This window comes from Pleurodeles waltl, chromosome 6, assembly GCF_031143425.1.
Source record: "Pleurodeles waltl isolate 20211129_DDA chromosome 6, aPleWal1.hap1.20221129, whole genome shotgun sequence".
Lineage (NCBI taxonomy): Eukaryota > Metazoa > Chordata > Amphibia > Caudata > Salamandridae > Pleurodeles > Pleurodeles waltl.
In genome coordinates this window covers 590,083,848-590,106,901 of record NC_090445.1, presented here as the reverse complement: position 1 = coordinate 590,106,901, position 23,054 = coordinate 590,083,848, and the positions used below count along the sequence as shown (strand labels likewise).

At 44.9% G+C, this 23,054-nt stretch overlaps 1 protein-coding gene and 1 non-coding gene across 3 annotated transcripts in view; one reads left to right on the top strand and one right to left on the bottom strand.

Moving 5' to 3' along the window:
• HMGA1 (high mobility group AT-hook 1) overlaps nucleotides 1-23,054 on the top strand; it is a 144,975-nt gene that overhangs the window by 3,235 nt on the left and 118,686 nt on the right. For both annotated transcript variants that reach the window (XM_069238849.1, XM_069238850.1), the window contains exons 2-3: nucleotides 5,868-5,979; nucleotides 11,674-11,754. In XM_069238849.1, the coding sequence (XP_069094950.1) occupies nucleotides 5,878-5,979; nucleotides 11,674-11,754 (183 nt within the window). In that variant the 5' untranslated portion in view covers nucleotides 5,868-5,877. The remainder of the gene's footprint in view (nucleotides 1-5,867; nucleotides 5,980-11,673; nucleotides 11,755-23,054) is intronic.
• LOC138302259 (U6 spliceosomal RNA) lies at nucleotides 2,851-2,957 on the bottom strand. The gene has a single exon (XR_011205351.1). It is a non-coding gene; the product is annotated as a U6 spliceosomal RNA (small nuclear RNA).

The following is a 23,054-nucleotide window of genomic DNA, read 5'->3' as shown; positions in this document are numbered from 1 at the left end:
TGCCTATCTGGGTAATGGGAAAGATACTCAGCAATTTCTGATTGAATATGAGAAAGCTGCTGCAAAAGAGGGGCCTAGTGAAAAAGAAACGGACACCTAAGGCAAAAAAAGAACCAAAGGAAAGAGAGATAGCCCAAACCCTGGACCCAACAGAAATCCAGATGGTTCCACTCAGTAAGCTGAACAAGGGAAACCCCCAAAGAGGGGGAAGTCCAAGGCGGAGCCCCACAAACCCCAACAACAGAGGACCCACTCAACACAATCACCATAGAGACCCATCGAAACCAAGGACAAAGAGCCAAAGGCCACCAAGCAATGGGAAGAAAAGGTCACCAACAGGAACCACAAAGCCCAATCAGAGAAAGGGCGCACCAAACCAGGAACAAAGGCAAGCATCCAGAGGAAGATCCGGAAAGAAGAGGGGAGATAGGCGAAGGAAAGAGCCCCCCTACTAGACCATCAACCCAACATGTCAGAAGCGAAAGAAAGTTGCCCTGGTTCCACCATGGGGCAAAACAAAAAACACCAAGCTCCACAAACAACCCAGCACCAGAAACGGCTGGCCCATCAGGAAAGGCAAAAAGGTCAAAACAGACCCCAAAGTCAGGGACAAGGCCCGCAGCCAGCAGTCCAGCTGGATAGAAAACAGCCCCTGAAACAAAATAAAGGTGGTCTAGCATCAAAACATCTTGGAAACCAGCAGGACCAACACCAGAACACCCTGCCACCGACCAACACAACGAACAGACAGAGGCGCAGGGAAAACTACACAAAAGTGGAAAGGTGCCGCCCAAAAAACACAAGAACTCCAGGACAGGCACTGACCAAAAACAAGGCACCCTCACAGAGAAAGCAGCTTCCAACGACACCACCACCAGAGGCTGAGAAGAAAGAACAACCACAACACCAGCCCCAACAGCGACACAACAGAACCCCGTGGACCGGAGTCGCTCGCTGGGATGGTCACACCAAGAAGACAGAGTCCCAAGACAACAAACAAACAAGACCCTGCAGGACCCCATCACTGGCACCCCCATCAGGGGCACAAAAAGGGGACGCCCCAAAAGGCCAAGGGAAAAAACAAACATCCCGTCCTGAAAGGAAAAGCCAGAATCGACACAAAGACAAGTGTGACAAGTCGAGGCCACAGGCAAGAACCCAATTCAGAAAGGCCCCCCCCCCACGCAAACCGGAGACCCCGCAGAAAGGGAACAGTGAAAAGGCAGAGTCAGAGAGGCCAGCGACCCACAGATCTAAACAACACACAGACCTAAAAGAAAGTTGGAGGGAAACAACTCCTACCATCCCAGATGAGGGGCGGAATAGCATGGTACACCCCCAGGGACTGACTGAAGCGCCAAGCCGGGCTAACAAAAACACTCCAGACACAACAGACACAGAAACGGGAGGAAAGAAGCCCCGATCACGAGACCAGAAACAGACAGCACACAGAGGGCCCTAAAGACCCATAAAACCTCCAAATGGCCAACCAGACCACCACAGCCACCCAAACCGGAGGCAGGAGACAGCCAATGAAGGGGGAACAGGACCGAAGCCTACAGCATGCCACCGGTCACAATGACCCGGAGCCACTGACCAGCCACACCTCCAAAAGCGCGAGGCAAGAAAACCCGCAGGATAGGGCACAGAAAACAGGGCAAGGACCCTCCCATCAAGAGCCCCCAATCCACAGCAGAAACAAATTTGAGGCAGGAACCCACCGGACCGCCGACCAGGGTGCCAAATAAACTCATGTGACCACAGCCAGAGCCCCAGGGAAGAAGGAAGTCGGCCAACGAAACAGCTGCAACAACCCTGCATATGCCATCACAGCAGCCAACAAAGCAGAGCACACCGCAGCAACTCCTAAAAGGCCATAGCCAGGGAAACGAAGACCAGCACCAAGTAGAGCATCAAAGCTGCTGAGAAAGATGAGTGGACAAAACCAGCGGCCCCACAATACGAGTCCTGACCCAGAGGTGAACGGGACAAAAGTGACAGCGGAGAGAGCGGCGCAAAGTGCAGTAAAGGCAGCCAAGCCAAGCAGGGGAGACAAGAATAGAGGCCAGAGGAACATTGCCACCCACCGCCCCCCAAGAAGAGCACAACAACCGCAGAAGTGATTGAAAAGGAAAGAGAGCAACAACCTGCTCTACCACCAGGACCCAACAGGAACCAGAAGGCCATAGGAACCCAGCAAGAGGGGAAGAGCCGGAAGCAAAGCCCCCAAACCGCTCCCCCAGAAAGGACAGAACCCCACAAGATGATCTGCACAGGAGCCAAAGAGGCCACCACGCCAAACGGGAAACCAAAAGCTGCACCCAAGAAGTAGAGGGTGATCCAAAAACAGTGGCCAAAGAAGCAGAACAGCACACCGTCCCAGGCAGGGCCACCGCAAGCGGGCCAACAAGCCGCGCCCTAAGGCCCCAGTCCCAAAACCAGGACCCGCAACACCTCTCCCACAGAAGAGGGGAACCCATCCAAAACCACAGAGGGGGGCGAGCAACGGACTAGGGGAACAGGCACATCTAATAAGCCAGAAGCCTGTGAGAGTGCATGCCCTCGAAAAGTAGGGAACAGGCAACCAACACCCTCACAGAAGGGAAAGGACCAAAAAAGACCCAAGTAAGAAACCCCACAACCAGCAGTGAGAGGAGAGACAGAAACATATAGGCCACAGCACGAGGATCGGGGACCTGAATCCTCAGGCCACAGACTACCCCTAGAGCCCCATCTAAAGCTGAAATGTATAACCCCATCAAGACATCTGAGGTGAAAAGCAACCCCACTACCATGCTCACAGCACGGGAAGGCACACATTTGCACAGCAGCTCCCCCTGCCAATGGAATTCCAGCAGGGAATGTTTCACGAAGTTGCATGTCATCCTAGCACAGGGGCTATGCGAACCATCACTGTATCAATCCAGTTGCAGTATATGTGCTGCCAAAGGGAGCACCCACCAAATGCAAAGCCAGGATGCAGGTGGCCCAGGAGGCGCAAGGCCGGAGCCGCAGGAAGAAACGCCGAGAACTCAAACATGTCCCCTTCAAAGGAAAGAAAGAAACATCCATGTATCCGAAAGCAGCCCAGCAGGGAAATTACATCAGACACTCTGGACCAGAAGCTCTGAACCCTGGGTAGCACCACCAAAAGTCATCCATCTTGTGGCAGATCTAAACACCTCCAGCCATCTGCCTGCATCACTGCAACACCTGAGAAAGACACGCAAAAGACCAGTGTCCACGGGGTGGAAAAAAGACAGCGTAACAGGGCCACACTCTGCAAAGGAAGCCTGAGTAGTGCCAGTAACAAATGCCGCAAGGCAGTGCCGGTGAACCGCGGAAGGTAAAGGATGCTCGATAATCGCAAGAGCACCAACATACCCCTGACAATAGCACCAGAGGCGCCCGAGATAATATGCCCCCGCCCCCAGATACCTAAAAGACTCTTGGAAGGCTACAGAATTCATGAAAGCTAACCTCATCACACCAAAACCGTGGTAGCCAGGCATGAGGTCATAGGGGACCTCAGCAAGACAAGAAACGGAATGTGCAGGCGACTGAGTGAACGCACGCCCCAGCAGACCAGCAGACCAGCACACAGCACCACAAAAGAGAAAAAAACAGGCACAGCCCCGTCCTACTGTTCAAGCACTATGCTTCCAATATGTGCCAGAATCCTCCAAGGCGCCAACCTGGAAGCGCAGCCCCAGCCACAGCAGGACCGCTGGACTCTGTCACAGCTCCTGCAGGCAGCGCTCTGACTGCAGTCACACAGTGGACAGGAAGCGCCGCCCAGTCAGGAATGCACCGCCCGGAGCGACGCACACAGTGGGAAAACCAACAACAAGGTGCCCCCAGGCCACACCGTGAAGGGAGATGACAGAAGAAGGCAAATCCAAAGGAGACAACAAAAAAAAGAACAGGACGAGGAGGGGGTGGAGGGAGTTTTTATTTGGAGGAGAGAGGGATCTATTGGAGGCAAGGGGGCCTCATTGGTTAAGAAGAAAGGCGAGGGAGGGAGGGGCGGGAGGTAATGAACTTTGTGTTATCCAGAAATATTTTTTCATTAGATAACACACACAACCAGTAATATTTGCCTGAGGAAATGCCCTGCCCACTGGCTAACACATTCACAAGTGGAGGAAACTACTGATAATAAAACATAACTTGTTATTTCTATAACGCTAGGGGTTGCCATTGTATAGCACTGTACATAACAAGTGTTACTGTTCCTCAGTTACCAACGTCAGAAGGTTTACAAGCATTGGCATTGGCAATAAGTCTGGTTTTACAGGAATGTTGTATGGTAATGGAAAGCATTCCAAGTAGATAGCATGAGAATGTATATGTATTTGTGTGGAAACAAAGAACTGTAGAATAATATTGGTGTAAGTTAAACGATCAAGTGATACTTGCACTGTCAAGCGAGACAACTACAGATCCATGTAGGTTAATGACTGGCATCTTCCCATCTGTGCTGCTGCCAGAGAATAACACCATAAAGGATCTAGCTATCTAAGACACTTTAATAGCCTTACAATGTAATTTATGTGCCTCTGAAAGTTCAAGCTCAGTCAGCTGGATAAATAAAATGACTACTGCTGTGTGGAGGGCAAGCACTTTTTTGTGGGAGCTCACACCCTCTGCCTAGTCAAAACATGCACTCATGGCTCCCAGTGTGTTGGCTGAGCCAAAGCCCATCCCCTCGTGATTCTCACATTATTGTTTGGCGACAGTTGTGCTGTTAAGACAGACCATTAGAGGCAGATTAAAGCCTGTCACAGTCTGAGCTTATGACCTACAGGTTGCACACAGATGATAGCAATAAACATTCTTGCTAGCCTTGCAGTGCCCCTGGATAATCCCTGCATATGCAAATCCCCACCAGCCATGGAGTAATGGAGTGACGAATAGCTCCCCACTATTATATTAACTTATCAGCATTTGCATAGCTCACTTCTACAATTTCTTTGGTCTTTCACTTTCAGAGTCTCGGTGCACTTTGAGATCCTGGGATTGCCATTGGCTGGAGCCATGGTGGCCCGTTGTGCTTTGTAATGTGAATATATGGGTAATGTGATGTAAAGATTTATATTGGTCGAACCGACAAAGTAAGACCTGTCTGATCATGTCAAACATCTTTAAAGAATACTGTGTGTATGGAAACTTGTGCTGAAGGATTTTACCGTTTGTTACGTTCCACTGCGGTTCATGGTTGGCGATTTCTTATCAGGAGAAGGCTGTTCTGTTGGAAGGTATCATAGCCAATAAGAATGCATGTGTGCCTGTGTGTGTTTAAACTATATTGTTCTGAGAGATTCTGATCTAGGTTTTGAATACTGATGTGTGCCAAGGCAGCAATGCTTTGTCAACTATATGGTGTTAAAGCCTCTTGCACGTGTGACATGGGCTCTATCTAACATGTTTTGTTGATGAAGGGCAGGCTATAAGTAAATCCAAAGAGTACTGAATAAGATGCATTGATGGATTGTAAGTGTTGCTTGGAGTTTGGTCCTAGAAGAATACACCGCATCTCAGACACATGATTGTTGTTTGCAAGCAAGGAGATCAGTCTAATGTGGATTGTTGGGTGATTGTGTTTTATTTCTTTATGTTCGGTTCATTGTGATAGCAGACTATAAAGATTATCTGTATCTTTCAGGATGAATGAAAGAAGTTTTGTTGAGTGTTGAGTGGTCTAATGAAGGACATTCTTGAGTAAAGTATTTCCCGCCTCATACCAGTTTGAACTGTGTGGTTTCTCTTCCGCCACTCTTGGTTGTTCCTGATGAGGGCCTAGGGGGAAGGGGGCACCTCATGCGAGCTCTGTTTTTTCATCAATAATGTCACCTTTTCTGTTGCAGTGGAAGGAAGATGAGTGAGTCAACTCCAAAAGGAAGCCAGGCCCCATCAAGCAAGCAGGAGAAGGGGACAGAGGAGAAACGAGGGCGAGGAAGGCCCCGAAAGCAGCCCCAGGTAGAAGCTTCAACCACTTTACATTCTCTGAGTGAGTGAGAGAGGGTGTGTACCTGTGTGTGTGCATGTACATTACATCGCTGAACCTGAAAGTGATATGAATACCATGGTTAGCATATAGTGTACCTGACTCTCAAATGGTAACAAGACCAAGCAGTCAGTGTGTATTACTGGAAATGGTATTGGTTTGGGCCAGGTACTGTATTAAAGAATATTGACACACAATAAAGGTTTGTTGCCATTTATGTTTCTTAGCTGTTACTTTTTAAAATAAAACAAAATCTTTTTATTGCATACAAATCGTGCCCAGCCTGCAGTAAATGCAAAAGTTGACAAAATCACAGGATAAATATGTTCTAAGCACAGGGTCAAACTCGAGCATAGAAATAGCACTCATTACATACAGAACATGGACACAGCACATGAGGTCCATCTGAAACCATTGGAAGCCCACCCATCCGCCCCTGTTGCTGCACCACCACCCCCCACTCAAACATCTAGCTATGACTTTTTATAATCAAAAGGAAGCGTTGGTGCGATTTTTACCTTAAAAACAAACCAAAAGCAATGTCACCTGAACATGGCGGAAATATACTTAAAATACAAAATTTAAACTGGAAAACAATGAACCATTAAACAGTATGAGTGCTTCCTACCAGGCAGGTGTAAACAGTACAGTTGTACAAACTTATTTTAGTTTCACAGGAGAATGTTTCTTATTGACACAAAGAAAAGGTACTATTGTCATTGAATTACGATAACATAAAAACATTTTAAGCAAAAACAAGAGTGGAAAATTTAAAAAATGGTAAAGAATGAGAAACAAACATTTGCAAAGTAAAGTGTCGTCCCACCAGCTTGGGTCTTGCCATGGTAGCTCAGTTGATTCTACCTAAGCAGCAATTACAACTGCAAAGCCCATCCTGACAATGTGGCAAATTCAAAATTAAGTTGAAGCTGGGAATGGCACGTCTTGCTGTCAGTAAAATGTCCGACTAGTCCCCTTTGAGCTTCTGGGCTGCCAGTAATAGTCGTGGGCGCTGCCCAGTATTTTGAGACACTGAAAGGGAGTTGAACATCTCTGAGTTCAGTTCAGGGTGTAAACACGTGTGCAGGGATCTAGTTGAAGTCTTGATGTAAGCACACACTGGAGACTGTTGACTGCAAGCATTAGTAGCTTGGCCCCTACCAGTCTCTGTATTGGAACATGAAAGATCCTGCACATAGATCACCAGAGGCAAGTCTAATGTTTCTCTCGTGCCCATAGGAGTTGTACAAGAGCATCCCATTTCTGGATGCCACTAGGGGAAAAGGATTCGAGTTATGAGGAACTGTGTGGACCTTACTGGAAAGTCAAGTTGACCTTTCTCCCAAGTATGCAGGCAAAGTGGCCTGTGCCCCTAACTATAGTATCAATTCCTCAGTTACCGCAATGGCTGGTGTCTCCTTAGACTTGGTGCACAGAGCTCCTGCCTCAGGTAGGGGTAAGGCACACACTTGATGCACGAGTTGGCCAGCAAGGTCAGCTCTAAGACAAGTGGTACTATTTTGCTTTCCTGTTCCTTCCAGATTTTATTTTGGGTCACGTAAGTTAACCCCAGTTGTTTGCCATCCATTCCTGGAAGCGGTAGACTTCTCTGAATCTGAGCCTGAGTCTTCTCCTAGCAGATTACAATATGTATTTTTCAAATCTGATTAGAGATCCATTCATGTCCCTTCATTGCGTATGTTAGTGGGGTTCAATAGATACAGAACATCACTGGAGAAATCTGTAACACCGAAGAACACCCCATCTTGCAAACAATATTTCATTTCAATTTTATGTTATGCTCTGCCACCCCCACTGTTGGTGTCCTGATAAAAAGGATATTTGGCAGTCAAATTCTTTGCCCCTAGCATGACCCATGGATGTCGGTCTGCTTAAAAGTAAATCATGATCCACTGTGCTGAAGGTGGCAGACGGGCCTGGCAAGCACAAGTTAGAAATGGACCAAGTCCACCCTCTAGATAAAACTGAACCACAGTTTTGTCAGTTTGGTGTGCATTGGTATCTATAACGTGAGAAACGAACTGTGAAGTAATGAGCCACTATACGAGTAGGGAATAATTCAGGATCGCATACAGAAAGAGCAAAGGAGGGGAGTGAGTTGTCAGAGGCGACCTTCTGGGTTGAGGCCATTGAGCTCCTATCAGTGATGGGTGATTGGGGCACAGACTGGACTGCAATGAACGCACATTGTGACTATTCTCTAGGTGGCCCTGTATGAGAAAGAAGACCTAATTTCCTTGGTTTTGCTAATTTTGTAAGAGTGGCTGTACAATTGGAATCACCAAGATTTCACTGTGGACTCTTCAGACTTCTGGGGTGAGAGATGTTAAAGAAAGACAAAGCTGGTAAGAAATTACTTGCTTATGTAACCCTAGTTTCCTTGTTACCATTCGGGCATTGCACAATGCTTGCAAAGACCTGCTCAGGAACAGGATACCTAACTCACAGAGCTGGCACTGCTATATGTGCATTTCTTTAGTGCATTCCATACATATCACTGCCTTCACCTGGGCCATCTGGTTCAGTAATCCTAAGTACATCATGAATAAAGACCTTCACAAATTAGAAATTGTGCCGCACTTTGGTTTTTGTTTCCATATTAACAAGAGCCCTGCTTCTGCAGGTGCCCCCAAAGGCTGTCCCATTCCAGATAGGAACAACATAGTCTTCCCAATAGCTTGGTCACAAGGATCATTTGTAGGGACAAATGTGGACACATTTCCATCTGGCCCTGGCAGCAATTAATCATTCTACAATGAGACACTGTATTTCCCATCACTTCATTTCATACTGGAACATCTCCATGCTCCCTAGGGATCATACCACAATCTGGCAGTCGTGTGAGCTGTTGTGAAGGTATAATGCTTCTATGTCTTTCATGGGTCTACTGATCAATAGCAGGCGAGCCTTGAAGCTCTGCTTGGGAGTCTGTGGTGTACCACCTGGCTATCTGTAAACTCTAAAGCAAGGCCCACCACTAAGCATTGAGTGAAGGCCCACCTGTGCCCTGCCCTACACACCCAGGTTGGAAGCCTATGATGGTAAGCTGCCATGCGTCCCTCAGTATTCTGGTTTAGCTGGGTTCCTGAAGACTCCTCTTCAGTCCCATCATGTACTGTAAGGACAGGTGAACCTCTGCAGATCTGCCCACCACAGACTCGAATGAAGCTTCCTGACTTATCCAGTCTATGGTTTCTAGATGGTGTCATCCCTTCTCCCGCTGAGACACAGCCCAAGCTAAAATCATCGTGGAGCACACCCCTCTACATGGCCAGCAATCCGGACTCTACCAGAGCAGCATGTTCCTTGATCCGCCATACCAGTGGAGTGCCGCACCCCCATGAGGACATCCCCGCCCAGGGCAACTCGGCAAAACCATGGCTCCAGAGTTGCAGTAGTCAATCGCAGTTTCTTTCCCTTGAAAGTTTTTAGGAATTGAGTTATCAGTTTCATTTTCCTCTCGGCTGTCATATTGACATCTCCCTAGGCCAAGGACTAAACGGCCCCTCAGTAGCTCGATGGATGCCCGCAGCATTGCTCCAATGCTGGAGTGAATCCTGTACCCAGCTTTCAGGAAAATGTTTTGTTCCTTCAGGCAGTAAGGATGTCAGCAGGATGTCACACGGAGAGGAAAGGCTGGCCCGGGGCTCAAAGTCTTTGTTTTTTTACTCCTTGTGTTGCCGGTCATGCCCAGCCCCCCTCCTTCTCACTTAACGTTTTCTGTCTTCATGTAGTGCTGTCTGAACACTACTTCCTTGGTTTTTCGAAAGCAGTTTTCATAAATAAATTTTTGTACTGCTAGTTAAGTTAAAAGTGATAGTACTTCTTTTGACTTCAGATAACAGTATGGTTGGTTCCTTTTCACCAAATTCTATAATTTTGGGGAAAAAGGTAACCTGTTCATCTTTAGTCTAACAATGCACCAATAACCTCCTAGTAAACACAGATAAAGAAGTGCTATGACTAAGATGTCTAATGTTCAAAGGAGTTTGGGACTAGTTGCTTAGCTAGTGACTGGGCAACCAGCAGACAGGTACACAAATCCTCCCTGCCCCAGATAACCTGCAACATGTGACTGTTCACGTTCCTATGTACCTCCTTTTAACTTCAGAACTGTTATTTGCCAGAAATAGCAATGCTTGTAAACTGGGTGAACTCCAGTATTCAGTGCTGTATATCTACGGTCATTGTATACATGGTGGAGGAGGCTAGATTTTATTTTTGCTGTCCTATACCTCATCCTGTTTGTAACATTTAGCTGTTGCATTTGACCCTATCATAGTGGTAGTTTTTGTAAAGTGATGTGTGCTACATAATGCTGTCTTGGAGCACTCACTAGGGTAGTACAAGGTGAAAGGTAAAATTAGTGGCTGTGCAGATGAACAAGTCTGGCAATCGATTGTGTTGAGACCAAAGATAGGGCACACCATCTTATTTATTTGTAACCTTTACCCAGATGGTAAAGAGCTGCACACCGGAACACAGTTTGAGTAAGTTTATTCCAGCATAGTTGGGGTGGAAAACACCTACGCTTTTCGGCTGATAAACATCCTTAGTCACGATGCACGACGCCATCTTGAGCTCATTTACATATAGTGTAGAAGTGAAAAAACGAAATAGAAAACATACTGGATACGCCAACCTGCTGCCATTCATAAATCATTATTAGTGAATATACACGATATACAGACGCAACTACATAATCTTTAAATAAAGAGCTTTTGTGACATAATGAAATATTCAATCACAGCAATTGCAGTATATCGAGTGAGATCATCCCTCCAAAATACTATCAAACTTTCTGTTCTGATCTCCCACAATATAATGCAAAAATATTTCATAATAATCCAGCCCAAGTGGACGACTATTCATGTAGATTGAGCAACCCATCAGGGTTTTCTCACCCACCCATATTAATCTTCTTTCCACAAAGTGCACTAAAACAGTCACATGATTATGAAAGGATAATTACATTTGAAGTTGCTCTAATTCTCGACAAAAACAATGCAATGCTAATTATACAGAAATATAGTAAAGTATATCAAAAATATGAAACACGTGCTAAATAAGACAAAATCAACTTATGCAATACTCTAGCCAGAAATTCAAACGAACAAATGTCCTCTGCAAAAACACATCAAGCTAGTGTAGGCAATGCCCTGATATATTAGCTCTTGAATCCATCTTCACAACAATTTTCATGAAACCATCCCGGTATAGTGATGTTTTAACCAATACCATCACTTACTTTTATCTTTGGTATAAAAATACTACGTTTTGTACAAGTTTTTATGTGTTCTAATTTAGATGATTTGAAATGCCTTGCTTCCGAAGAAGTCATGATGTAAGTCCCAAAACACATCAAGATTGTACAACATTTATTTTTAACAACTCAGAATTGATGAAAATGTACACTAAATTAATTGGGGGTTTTTTGTGAAAAGGAGGAAGTTATAATTGAATTTTGCTATTAATGGAAGAAACTTCCAATAATGGTGTGTGCTCTAGATTTGAGGAGGATTTCTTTGATGTTGCAGGTTACATGTATTCTGACTTTCGGAATGCCACTATAGAAGTATCTCAAAGGCCAAATTAACAAAAAAAGTGTTCAGATGTTTAACATCTCTCTTCTTCCTTCTGGATAGGAGCCCAGTGAAGCACCCACCCCCAAGAGACCGCGAGGGAGGCCAAAGGGAAGCAAGAATAAAGCAACATTAAAAGGCCGGGTAAGTAGTCATTGACAATGTTTACCGAAATTCATGAGAGTATTGGAGAAAATGTCACGCACCTTAACCACATTGATGGCACCACAGACCGTGAGATGTCACCAGAAGCTGAGCGTCTCAGCCTCATTATTCACACGAGGTCGATAATAACAAATTCTGCAAGTGTTAAAATAACTTCAAAATGCAACAGGAGTAGATCCATTGCAACCATATTAATCACACTGGAGGAGCCTATGGACACAAATTCAACAACTGATGACTGGTAAGTAATGCCCCTGACAAACGATTTGCACATACCCTGATTTACACTGAATGTCTGCATTTACACTGCTGAATTTGGCTGCCCTAATTTCAGGTTTTTAGTGCAGAGTTCATGCTTCAAAGACGATTTTCCTTGCAAAACGTCAGCAGACCTGCACACTAAAATAAAAATTCACTGTGTGAGTAGGAGGCCTTGGAGAGGGCAGGGCTATATGCTGAGAAGTACCTAAGGCACTTTTGCACCCCCCATCAGCTCGCTCTCCTCCAAAACAAAAAGCTTTCTGAAGCTGGTGCTGATGATCTGGTGGTGTTTCACACCTAATGATGGACATTGGCTATTCAAAACCTTGAAAGAAAACCTGGAACTCCACTCTGTAGGGGTTTCCCTACCACCGTGTGATATCTCCCATGTGATATTTCTCTATCACTGTGCGATATCTTCTCCTCACCGGGTGGGGGTGATTATGTATCATGTGAAGGGAGCTGATATTGTGTGACACATGGTAGCACCATCTGAGTTGGCAGGTCTGCTGAAGTGATTATTGGAAATAAAAGGAAGGGGCTCCATTGACCACTCTTTACTGCTTCATCTGAAAGGCAATCAGTGATGTATTTTGTCAAGTGGTGTGTCAGAAGAACTATTACCTCCCACCAGGCATTGTAACAGAGCAGGCCTTCCGGCACTGCCCACAAATTAACAAGAGATAAACCATTATAGAGGCTTTACATGCTCTTTACCTGACGTACAAGGGGAGACAGGTTATTTTGCTTTCTATAAGATATTCGGCCTCCTGTCTTCATGAAAAACATTACATTTATTGTAAAGTGGCATCTGTGTGCAGGTGTATATGCATAATTATACCAAAAATAGCCCTTTACATAAAACAGAATGTAGCCAGCAGGATAGCTGAGTAACTTGAACAATCGGTGTTATGCCTTTCACAAGTTTAAGTCATGGCAAGCCCAAACAGCTGTAGTGTGGTATGAAGTGCTATAAGTTATTGTTAATATATAATATAATTACTATGGTACGTAATAATAGGTGTGAATGGGTAGTCAACAGTACTCTTTTATTGACCTCAGAACAATGAACCTATCAGCTCTGCAAGTATTTAAAAGTATGCCTTTCTGGTTACAAGTGGATGTTTGTAGCAGGCACGTAATCCACCTGCAGGTTTTGCAATGATCTGTTAAAAATGCACAACCCCACTGGACTATATTAATAGGATTAAAACGTGATCTACGGGTTACACACTTTATGTTTACTTAAACCAATAACCAGCAGATTACACACAGATTTGTCTAGCCAAGGCAACACAACCTGACCTTTCTTGCCAGTATTATTTATCAAAGGTTGTTGCATACACACCAGTTACCAGCAGATACACTTGCAGGCAAATATAGCTAGTGAGATACTTCAGTGGTCCGTGGTAACCGAACACCACAGGTTTGACTCTTTTTGCAGTCTTTCATTTTTCTTGGGTGAATAAAACAAATACCACTGACCTGGGTAACATGTAAAAGTGTGTGTATATTCACTAACCTTTGTTAAAAAAACGGGGCGTGGTGGCGCGGCGAAAGGGTGTTTCACTTTCACATGAACAGAGTTAAAACATCAGATATTGCTTGTAGCAAAGGTGCAACAATCTATAAATATCCACACATATATACATTAAAGTGTCACAGTCAATACAGATCTTAGCCTTGGGCCTGCGTAGCCCTGGTCCTTCTGTAAAAAGATCTGGTTTTGAAAGACGTCTCAGTAGACCGGCCTGGTGACATTTTAAGTATAGATGTGGTACAGGAATAATGACACAACTCACTTTTTTGCCACATTTGCTACCTGCTCAATAGCAAATCCAGCCAAGGCAGGACCAGCTGTACCGGGCATCGCAGGTGTTTCCCCTGGTAGGCTGAAAGGGTTGGGGAGTGCTTTTGTTACTGGGGGACCGGTTTTGCAGCAGTTTCAAAAGCACTGCAGAGTTCTTTGTGTATCCAACAGTTTTCAGGCAACGATAAAACTGCCAATATAACTCTGGTGATTAATGTACCTGCTGGAGAGAGATCAGAGTTTTGTCTAGTGGCAGTTTTGGCTCATCTAAGGTAGGGCAGAGGGTTCATATGCCTGCTGCAAAAAACACGTACTATGCAGATTACAGAACAGCACTAGTGTGCATAGCCAATTGAGATACTGCTTTTGTCATAGAGATTCTTTTGTTACTGTGCAATTCATAAATTACAATTATAATCTAGCACAGTGAGCTATGAATTGCCATCAAAGAGCTGCATGCAACGTGCATGGTACAGGTTAGAAAGTTATGTTTCTTTCCAGTCTTTGATTATCCTAATTTTGCTAAGACGCGTTTGAGTAGAAATAAATTGTTATTAGTAAAGTCATCCCTAACTTCTGTATTACATTCTGAATCCTGAGTTTATGCTTCCCCATGCCAATCACTCTTAAAAAATGAGAGAGAGAGAGAGAGTTTTTTTAATGGAAAGTGCTCTAACAACCTATGCTGGTAAGGGAGGTGCTATAAAACAAATTAAATGTATGTGAGAGAGGGCTATGGAGAGATGAGAGGCACTGTTAGAGGGTGATGGTGAAGGAACCATTGAAGAGCCCCAGTAAGGACTGCCATATCCTGTAGCTCTGTAAGGTCATCATTTACTATGCGTTAAAAAACTAATAAAATTGAATATATAATGATAAATGGGTTGTAGAATGCACAGTTTTTGCCATTTTTTCCCCCAACATTTCTTGGCCACCCAAGCCCCATTGTTTTGGTCAAGCTCACATGATATGCATCCTATGTGGGCTGGTCTGTCAAAATTTGCCAGGGCTGCTTTGGGGTCTCAGCCCTGCCCTGAATACAGCAAATAGGATTTATTCCACACTTACGCTTACCTCTCACATTCGAAAGACCAATGAAGCATACTTATGTTTTGCTTCTTTCTATAAACTATAGATGGTAAGACTAATGGTTAGGAGAAACCTTATCTTCACTTGCTTGTTTAACCTGGGCCAAAACTGTGTAAGGTATATTATTTGTGTTTGAAATATACACACAAATGTATTATTTCCATTGAGTCCCAGAAAAAAACCCTGTATAGACTAATGTGGGATTTGACCATCTCAGTGATGTTCTCTCCAAATATCCCATTTTAGGGTAATCATATTTTGCTAAGTGTGCATCAACTTGTATCCTATTTTTTGTATAACTTTACTACATCCTGATGGAGACCACTTACGTTTCTAAAGGCTCCTCCCATTAGTCCCTGTATTTGCTGTGTAGAGGTGAAGCTGTGCCTTTCTCTGTGAAATTACGGAAGGGCTATGTAGACTAAAGAGAAATTTGCAAGAAAGGGTATTGTGAAGAAGAACATGATCAGTGGCCTTACATTTAGGAAATACAAATCTGATTGGGAAAGAAAAGCATGTCAGCACAGAAATAAACAAGCACTGGCAATTCCAGTAGGTCTGACTAAAAGTGCCTTTTCAGTCTTTTTTTTTTAGTTTAGGCATCAATAAGTCATCATACATGCACTCTGTCTCTTATCTCTGTAGTCATGCATCCATTCTTCCACCCACTGACTCATTCTCGCATTCACTCATTTATTTACCCATCTAGAATAAAATGCACAAACATATTCACTACCCATATACAAGATAAACTTTAAGAATAAAGCTAGAAAAGGGGAAAATGCTAGTGCCTAAGTGTGGTAGGCACACACTTGCAATAATTATAAGCAATATAAACAATAAAACATAACAGTGAACTGCAAATTAGAACAGTATTATACGTGGTGTGTCTTTGTTTTAAAGTTCCAACTTGGCCACCACGTTCAGAAACAACAACAATACTATGCACTGCACAATACCATTGTGAGATGGCCACTCAGTAAACATTGCACTATGTGACCATCTTGGAACGGTATTGTGTCTAGTGTATCACTGTTGTACTGATCTAAGATAGCTGAAATGTTGCTACTATATGTGGCTGCTATTGTAGAACACTACAACTTTGGACATTAACATTCCAATATACTCAGAAATGTAAAAGTAGTGCCCACATGGGATGCAGGACACTTCATTTGGAATGAGCAGCGAGTTGCCCAGCAGCACTGTCTGGCAAACTGCCAGGAGCTCTAATAAATAACAAACAAAGAAAAAAGAAGGAAAACATGAAAGAGATCTTATAAAAGAAGAAAATTGAAAACTAAAGGACTGGCCACGGACCTTGGTACTGGAAGTGCACTCACTGATTATCTGAGTGCCTTTACCTTAGTCTCTCCTAGATGCAGCAGTACTGGGGCAGGGAGGAGCAGCAACGCTGGTGCTGAAGGGAACAGCAACACCGAGGACTGGAAGGAACAGAAGTACTGGGGTGAAAAGAACACTGCCTGGACCTGCAAGGATGAGTCGTAGAGGAGATATACAGGCCAGTAATACTGGGGGTAGGAAGGGACTGTGGTACCAGGCTAGAAACGTGCGTGGTGTATTATATATAGAAGGAGCGGTAATATGGGACCTGGATGTAATAATGGAGTATGGAAAAAAAACTGTGCTAACGGAGCAGGAAAGATCAGCAGTACTGGGACGAAAGAAATAACAGTCCCAAAAGCTGGGAAGAACGGTATCCTCAAGGACACTGACAGATTGGGCTCCGGCGCTGGGCGACAGCAGAGCTATCCTTCACTTGCCACTGGCATCAGAGCGAATCATTGCTGAGGTGAGTTATGCTGCGTTCAGTGGAGAAACCTTATCACTCGCTCCCCAAAAACCACATAGTCCAGACCTGGCTGATCTACCACTAGGTGCAGGCCTGGCTGTCCATCTGTCCGTGATCACTTGTCTGTGAGTACCTATCCATCCAAAGCATGTAGTGTAGGATACTAGACTGCATGAGGCAGGAATCAAGAAGCAGAAACATACAAAGGCATGCCTATCAGTTCTCAGAAAATCCTGTGACAAAGAGCTTCCGGGTCAATCATCTATCTCAAGATACAGAGAGCAAACCAACAAGGGAACTAAAGACGGAAGATTGGTCCCGTGAGCAGGAAAACCTAGACACGGGGACAGCCGAGAAGAGGGGCGAAAGGCCACACAAAGACTGGTGAACACTGCGCTATACACAAAATAATATAACCTCGTTACTGGTGCTTCAAGGAACAAAAGTCCGGCTAAAAGTTGCAGTTCACGTGAAGCTGGAAGGAAGGGTGTCTGGGGGCTGGAACTTGACATATTAATGCGATGAAAGCATCGGAAGTTCTTGAGCTGAAAGGATCCGTAGCGCCGAGGCTGGACAGGGCATTAGTACCGATGACTGTCTGGAAGTAACCTTGTGAGTGAAGGTAGACGGGACAGCAATGGTGATGGGGCTATAGGTATGCCAGTAGTGAAGCTGTAAGAAAAGTTGGATGTGGGCTTCAAGGGGTTGGGTGCCAGCCAGGGCTTTGCTTGTGGGGACATTCTGCAGAGAGGAAATCGTGGCGAGGCCACATAAGGCTTATGGTTCGAGGGCCAGACCCATCATGGCGTGGAGAAAAGATGAGGCACTCGAGGAAGCACTTATGGGTTATGTTATTTCGGTTTGGGGAGCTGGGATGGAATGCGTAAAGTTTGATTTGGGCTGACTCACATCCTCTGTATCTCTCTGAATCACGGGGCGGCGTCGGAGCATGACTGGTGCAGCAGAGCGGGGGTGCACTGTGTGTCTTGCAAGGCGGAAGTCGGGTGTGTGTGCTATACAAGGTGTGGGCGGTGAGTGTGTGGAGCCTGGCAGGGGGGTCGAGGATACAATAAACACTGGGCTTCTTCTAACGCTCACTAGATTGACAGGTGCACCTCCCCCAGTGTGCAGGGTATCTGTGTCACCCAGTTCACGGTCTCCGTCCCTCCAGTATTTTCTTCCTGTCTGGCGCCCCACGAAGCGCAGGGTGCGCCACATGCAGGTGACCTCACCGGACATCAGGGAGGGGAAGCGTGAGTAGAATGTGCATTGAGGTCTGCTCGAAAAGTGCCGGAATTTCAAAGCCAATAAAGCGGGAATGTAGACGGAGCCGCTTGCACGACATCTTAACATGGGACCACCCTGGCAGCTCAGAAGGCATAACCCGTTAATAATTAGCATTTCACACCAAAAACACCATTATTTAACTTTCAGCTCGTCTGTATCATGGCCAGCCGTTTCTTGTGATGGCATGTTAGTGCACCCCGCTTTTAAATACGTTTTTGTCCCCGGAAATGTAGCTCCTGTGGTCACGCAGTGAGTACATCAGCCCACCTGTAAAATACAACATGGTTAAATTCACCTGTTAGCCAAAGCGTTTCACAATTGATAGACTTGGGAGTCAGTCTGTTTTTCTAGGGTAATCTGTGTCCACTTCTTTGAAGGGAAGTCAGTATGGTCTTTTTTTTGTCCAGTGTTGCTTCCTTAGTACTTGAGTTGCGTCACCTCCATTGTATGGAAGTCGGTGCGGCCTTCGGGTGTGGGAGCCAGTGTCACCTTACTATACACGAGTCAGTGTCAGCTTCTTCGTCCAGGAGTAACCGCCGTCTTCTTTATGTGTATGTGCTATTTGTATAGTACAGACTTGGTCATAGACAGTAGAATGCAGTTACAGATGTTTTTGATATATCGAGTTCCGAAATATCGGCTTGCACTTATATAGACTGCACAGTATCGACTACCAATAGGTCATTGAAGTAAGTTCCCATTCGTGATTGTATATTTACTACTCTAACTCCACATCTAGTCTTCTAGATAATATATTGGTAAGTTGCTATTGCGCAGTCAAAAGAAAAGCATTGATATATGGGTAGAACATCCATAGTACAGGATTTCAAGGTCCTTATAGTAGTTCAGGAGTCAGCACCATCTTCCTTGTATGGAAGCCAGTGTTCCAGTATGACCTGGTTCAGTGTTGCCTTCTTAGTCTTCTTAGTATTGGAGTAAATATTGCCTTCCTAGTACAAGAGACCTAACACTGTTCTCCTACAGGAGGTCTGGCCGCCTTCCAGGAAAATGTGCCCTATGGTTCTGGAGATTAGATGTGCTGCAGCATGCTCTGAGGTTGGTCATCAGTTCACCTTTCTAGGTTTTTTAACCCTTCTTATCTCAAACAGTTTGTGACTAGGGTCAGTGTCATTACAGAAATGAGTAGTGTCTAGAGATGGACACCCTCATTAGTGAATCCTGCCTCACAAAAAGGTAATGTAAGGGTGAGCAAGGAAAACGTAATGAAACAGGTACACTTCCACTTATGCTGATGCAGTAGTTGTTCACTTCCCTGGTAACAAATTAGCAAGAGCCAAGACTGAAATAGCAATGAATATCCAGTGTTTGTTACATGGCATACGCCTTTCACTAAACAATGCAAATCATTAAAAGTAATATATGTGTACACATTATCACTACGACATGCAGCCACTGAACTACAATGTGGTCTCGTGGCATTGGCTTGGGCAGCTCATCATTCGCAGCTCACACCATGGTGCCTTTCTTCTTTCTATATGTAGTCCTTTTCTTGAGAGTTCGCCACATATGTGATTGAAAAGCCAGCAGGGTCAAAGCAGTTAGTGGCACCGGCCTGTTGAGAAATCTGTCAGTTTGGCTGCTGTTGCTGCTTTGAATGTATTTAGGGTGCACTGTAGGGGAGACAGAGCCGATGGAGGCAAAAGGCGAGGAAAATGATAGGACTGAGGAGTTTTGAAAATATTTGAGTCATCGGTATGAAGGGAAGCGTCAGGCACCTTTGGTAACCATGTGCTTTATAAGCTGTGTAATCAGTCCTGGCAGGTAGGTGGGAGATGGAGTTTAAAAGGGAGAACTGACATGAAGGTTACTGGAACTCTGGATGAGGTATGCTATTCCTTCCAGGAGGTGCTGGTCAGGGCTGAAAGATGTTGTGAGGTGTGATGGTGTACTTTAAAAGGATTCTCTAAACATCTGTGGTGGTATCATCTTTACAGTTTGGCGACAAGTGTTCTAGGTAATGTGCCTTACCATGATGAGGACCTCTCTGTACTGATACAATGGAGGGTTACTGTCAGTTGAACCCAGCCTCACGGCTGCAACAATCGCATTTCAGGCCTCACCAGTATCATCCATTGAGACTGGTTGTATGTCAAAATACTCAAAAAAATATTGTTCTCCAAACTCACCATTGCTAGAATGACAGCTATCAAAATATTGTGAAGGTAAGCGTATATGTAAGTAAGAATAGACTTGCTATTTTTAACTTCACTTTTGCAACACAAAAGGATGATGGACGGAGTGCTGAACAATGCAAACACTCACCCCCAGTCACAGATCTGGGTTTAATCCATCGTTTTTTTCTCACCATGCCACCCCAGTTTGGACCCAGCCATATGCAAATCAGTCTTTACCCTGTTCCTCATGGGAACAGTCCAGCCCGAACTGCCAAGCCAGGTCCTCCCTGGACCGGAAACAAGCATCCTGGGACCAGTTTCAGGGTTTCACCCTTCATCAGCCAGGCTAGTTTGAATTGAGTGGCACAGTGAGCACGGGACCCACGTCTGGGCATACCCTTCCTACTTAGGGCAACTTTAGCAACACAAAAGGTTGATGGACAGAGTGCTGAACAATGCAAACACTCACCCCCAGCCACAGATCTGTGTTTAATCCATCATTCTTTTGCCTACCATGCCACCCCAGTTTGGACCCAGCCATATGCAAAGCAGTCTTGACCCTGTTCCTCATGGGACCAGTCCAACCCAAACTGCCAAGCCAGGTCTTCCCTGGACCAGAAACAAGCATCGTGGGACAGGTTTCAGGGTATCAACCTTCATCAGCCAGGCTAGCTTGAATCCAGTGGCACAGTGAGCACGTATATATATATATCTGTGGGCAAGGTCGGAATGACCGAAATGCGTCGGGCGGCTTTTGTAATGGCCGCGGTTTGAATTGAACAGAGCTCAGCATTAAAGTACTACGATTACTTTGGAGTGCAGTTTTTTTCTTTCGGTAATCGAAGGAAACAGTGGGATGTGATAACGGTTTGTCTGGCCATAAAACCAGCACCACCGAGAAATTAAAGTGCGCTGGAGCACGCCAACCAAGGACAGCACGACGAGATATATATATATGCTTCAAACTGTTTAAACAATCCAGCGCTGACACACCAAGGTTCTTCCACAATTTTCACTTTTAAACAAGAATCTTCACTTAATGCGTTTCAGCCGTACAAGACAGCCTTGTTCACAACTGGGAACCACTAATGTTTTTCTGGTTATATGCGATCACATGACTATTTCATCATCATAGACATAAAAGTTAAAAAAACAAAACTTAATTCATTACATTAACCTAAAAATTTCTCACATAATCCTAAATTGTAATAAGCAAGACTTTTGTGTGGGTACTCTTTCTGATATTTTATTCCTTTCATGTACCTAATAAGAAATCTACAACACTGATTTATCATTGTGCACACTCATGCAATACCTTTCATCTTGAATTTAGACAAGAAAACATACGAATCCTTAATCCTTAATGCACAACCTGAAGCCATAATTAAGAATACTTCATGATTCAAAAATGAAAGGGTACCCTTCTCAATAATGCATTATGTCTAATGTTATTTTGGATATTTAAACACTAGCGCGCTAGCCCGCATGATGTAATTTGCGTAGACGATTAATCACTAAGGGAGTAAATACTGTCAATTGTTAATGGGAGAACCAGTATACAGATGCTCTACAAGCAAAAAGGTTGTCTGTTAAGTACAGTGTCATTTTTATACAATTTTCTCCCATAGTACACTTTATATACAGAAACCTAGATAGATCATTCCCAAGTGGGTCACACTGTCATACTTTAGCTTACTGTATTTGTAGGAATGCAACCTTTTGGCATGGTTAGCCCCCCACCTTTTGCCTAGTATCTGATGTAATTTCGACAGAAAGTGCACTGGGGTCCTGCTAACAAGGTCCCCAGTGCCACATCTCTTTCCCCAAAGCTGCACAGTTCTTTCCCCAATTGGCAAAACCTTTAGCACCCTCCGTAAGTCCCTGGTAAATGGTACCCCTGGCACCTAGGGCCTGTGGTAGTAAGGAGGTTCCCTAAAGGCTGCAGCACGAATTATGCCACCCAAAGGGACCCCTCACCACGATCTTGCCAGGCTGCCATTGCAGGCTGCGTGTGTTGGTGCAGAAAAAAGTGAAAACATGACACGGCACACAGTCTGTGTGCCATGTCTCCTAACACTGCATGCAATATATATGTCACCCCTCTGGCAGGCCTTACAGCTCTGAGGGAGGGTGCATTATATTGCATGCAATGGCATATCTGCATGAGACATAGTAAGTGGCCAGGGAAGCCATTTTAACTACATGTGGTGGACACCTGTCATTACGAGTTCCCCAGCTACATGATGGCTTCACTGAAGATAGGGATGTTTGGTATCAAACATCTCGTATGGGTGAACCCACACTGATGCCCTTTTTGGATTCACCAAAACATGCACTCAGAGGACACCTTAGAGGTGCATCTACTGTGTTAACTGACTGATCCTAATCAGTTCAGCCACCTTTGCCATATTTCTGACCCCTTTAGGTGAGAGCCAGCTCTCTTGAGGTCCAGAGACAAAAGCCTGCACTGTCAACACCTCCCCGAAACAGGATGGACATTCCAGGGTAGAAAGCTTCAAAGGCATAGCTACCTTTGTAATGCGGCCCAGGTTTTTCCAAATGGCAGAGATGACCAACCCCCCTGTCCTGACCCCACTTTTGGTGGCAAGAAGGCAAGAAAATTAAACAGATTAGGAGGTGTGCCCACTTCATGCCAGTCCCACTTCAAGGACGAGCTGAAGTGGACACCACATTTTAGATTCCTCCATCTTGGTTTGGAAGGAATTAGATCACTAGGGTCAGGGTTATGCCCACTTCCCAAGCAAAAGTGGTCATAGAAAGGGTGTAGTCACCCCAAAGGTGGTCAACCCATTGGCCGCCACCTGGCACTCCCTGTAACACCCCTAAATTGAGTATTGAGGTGGCATCCCTGAACCCCTGAACTCAG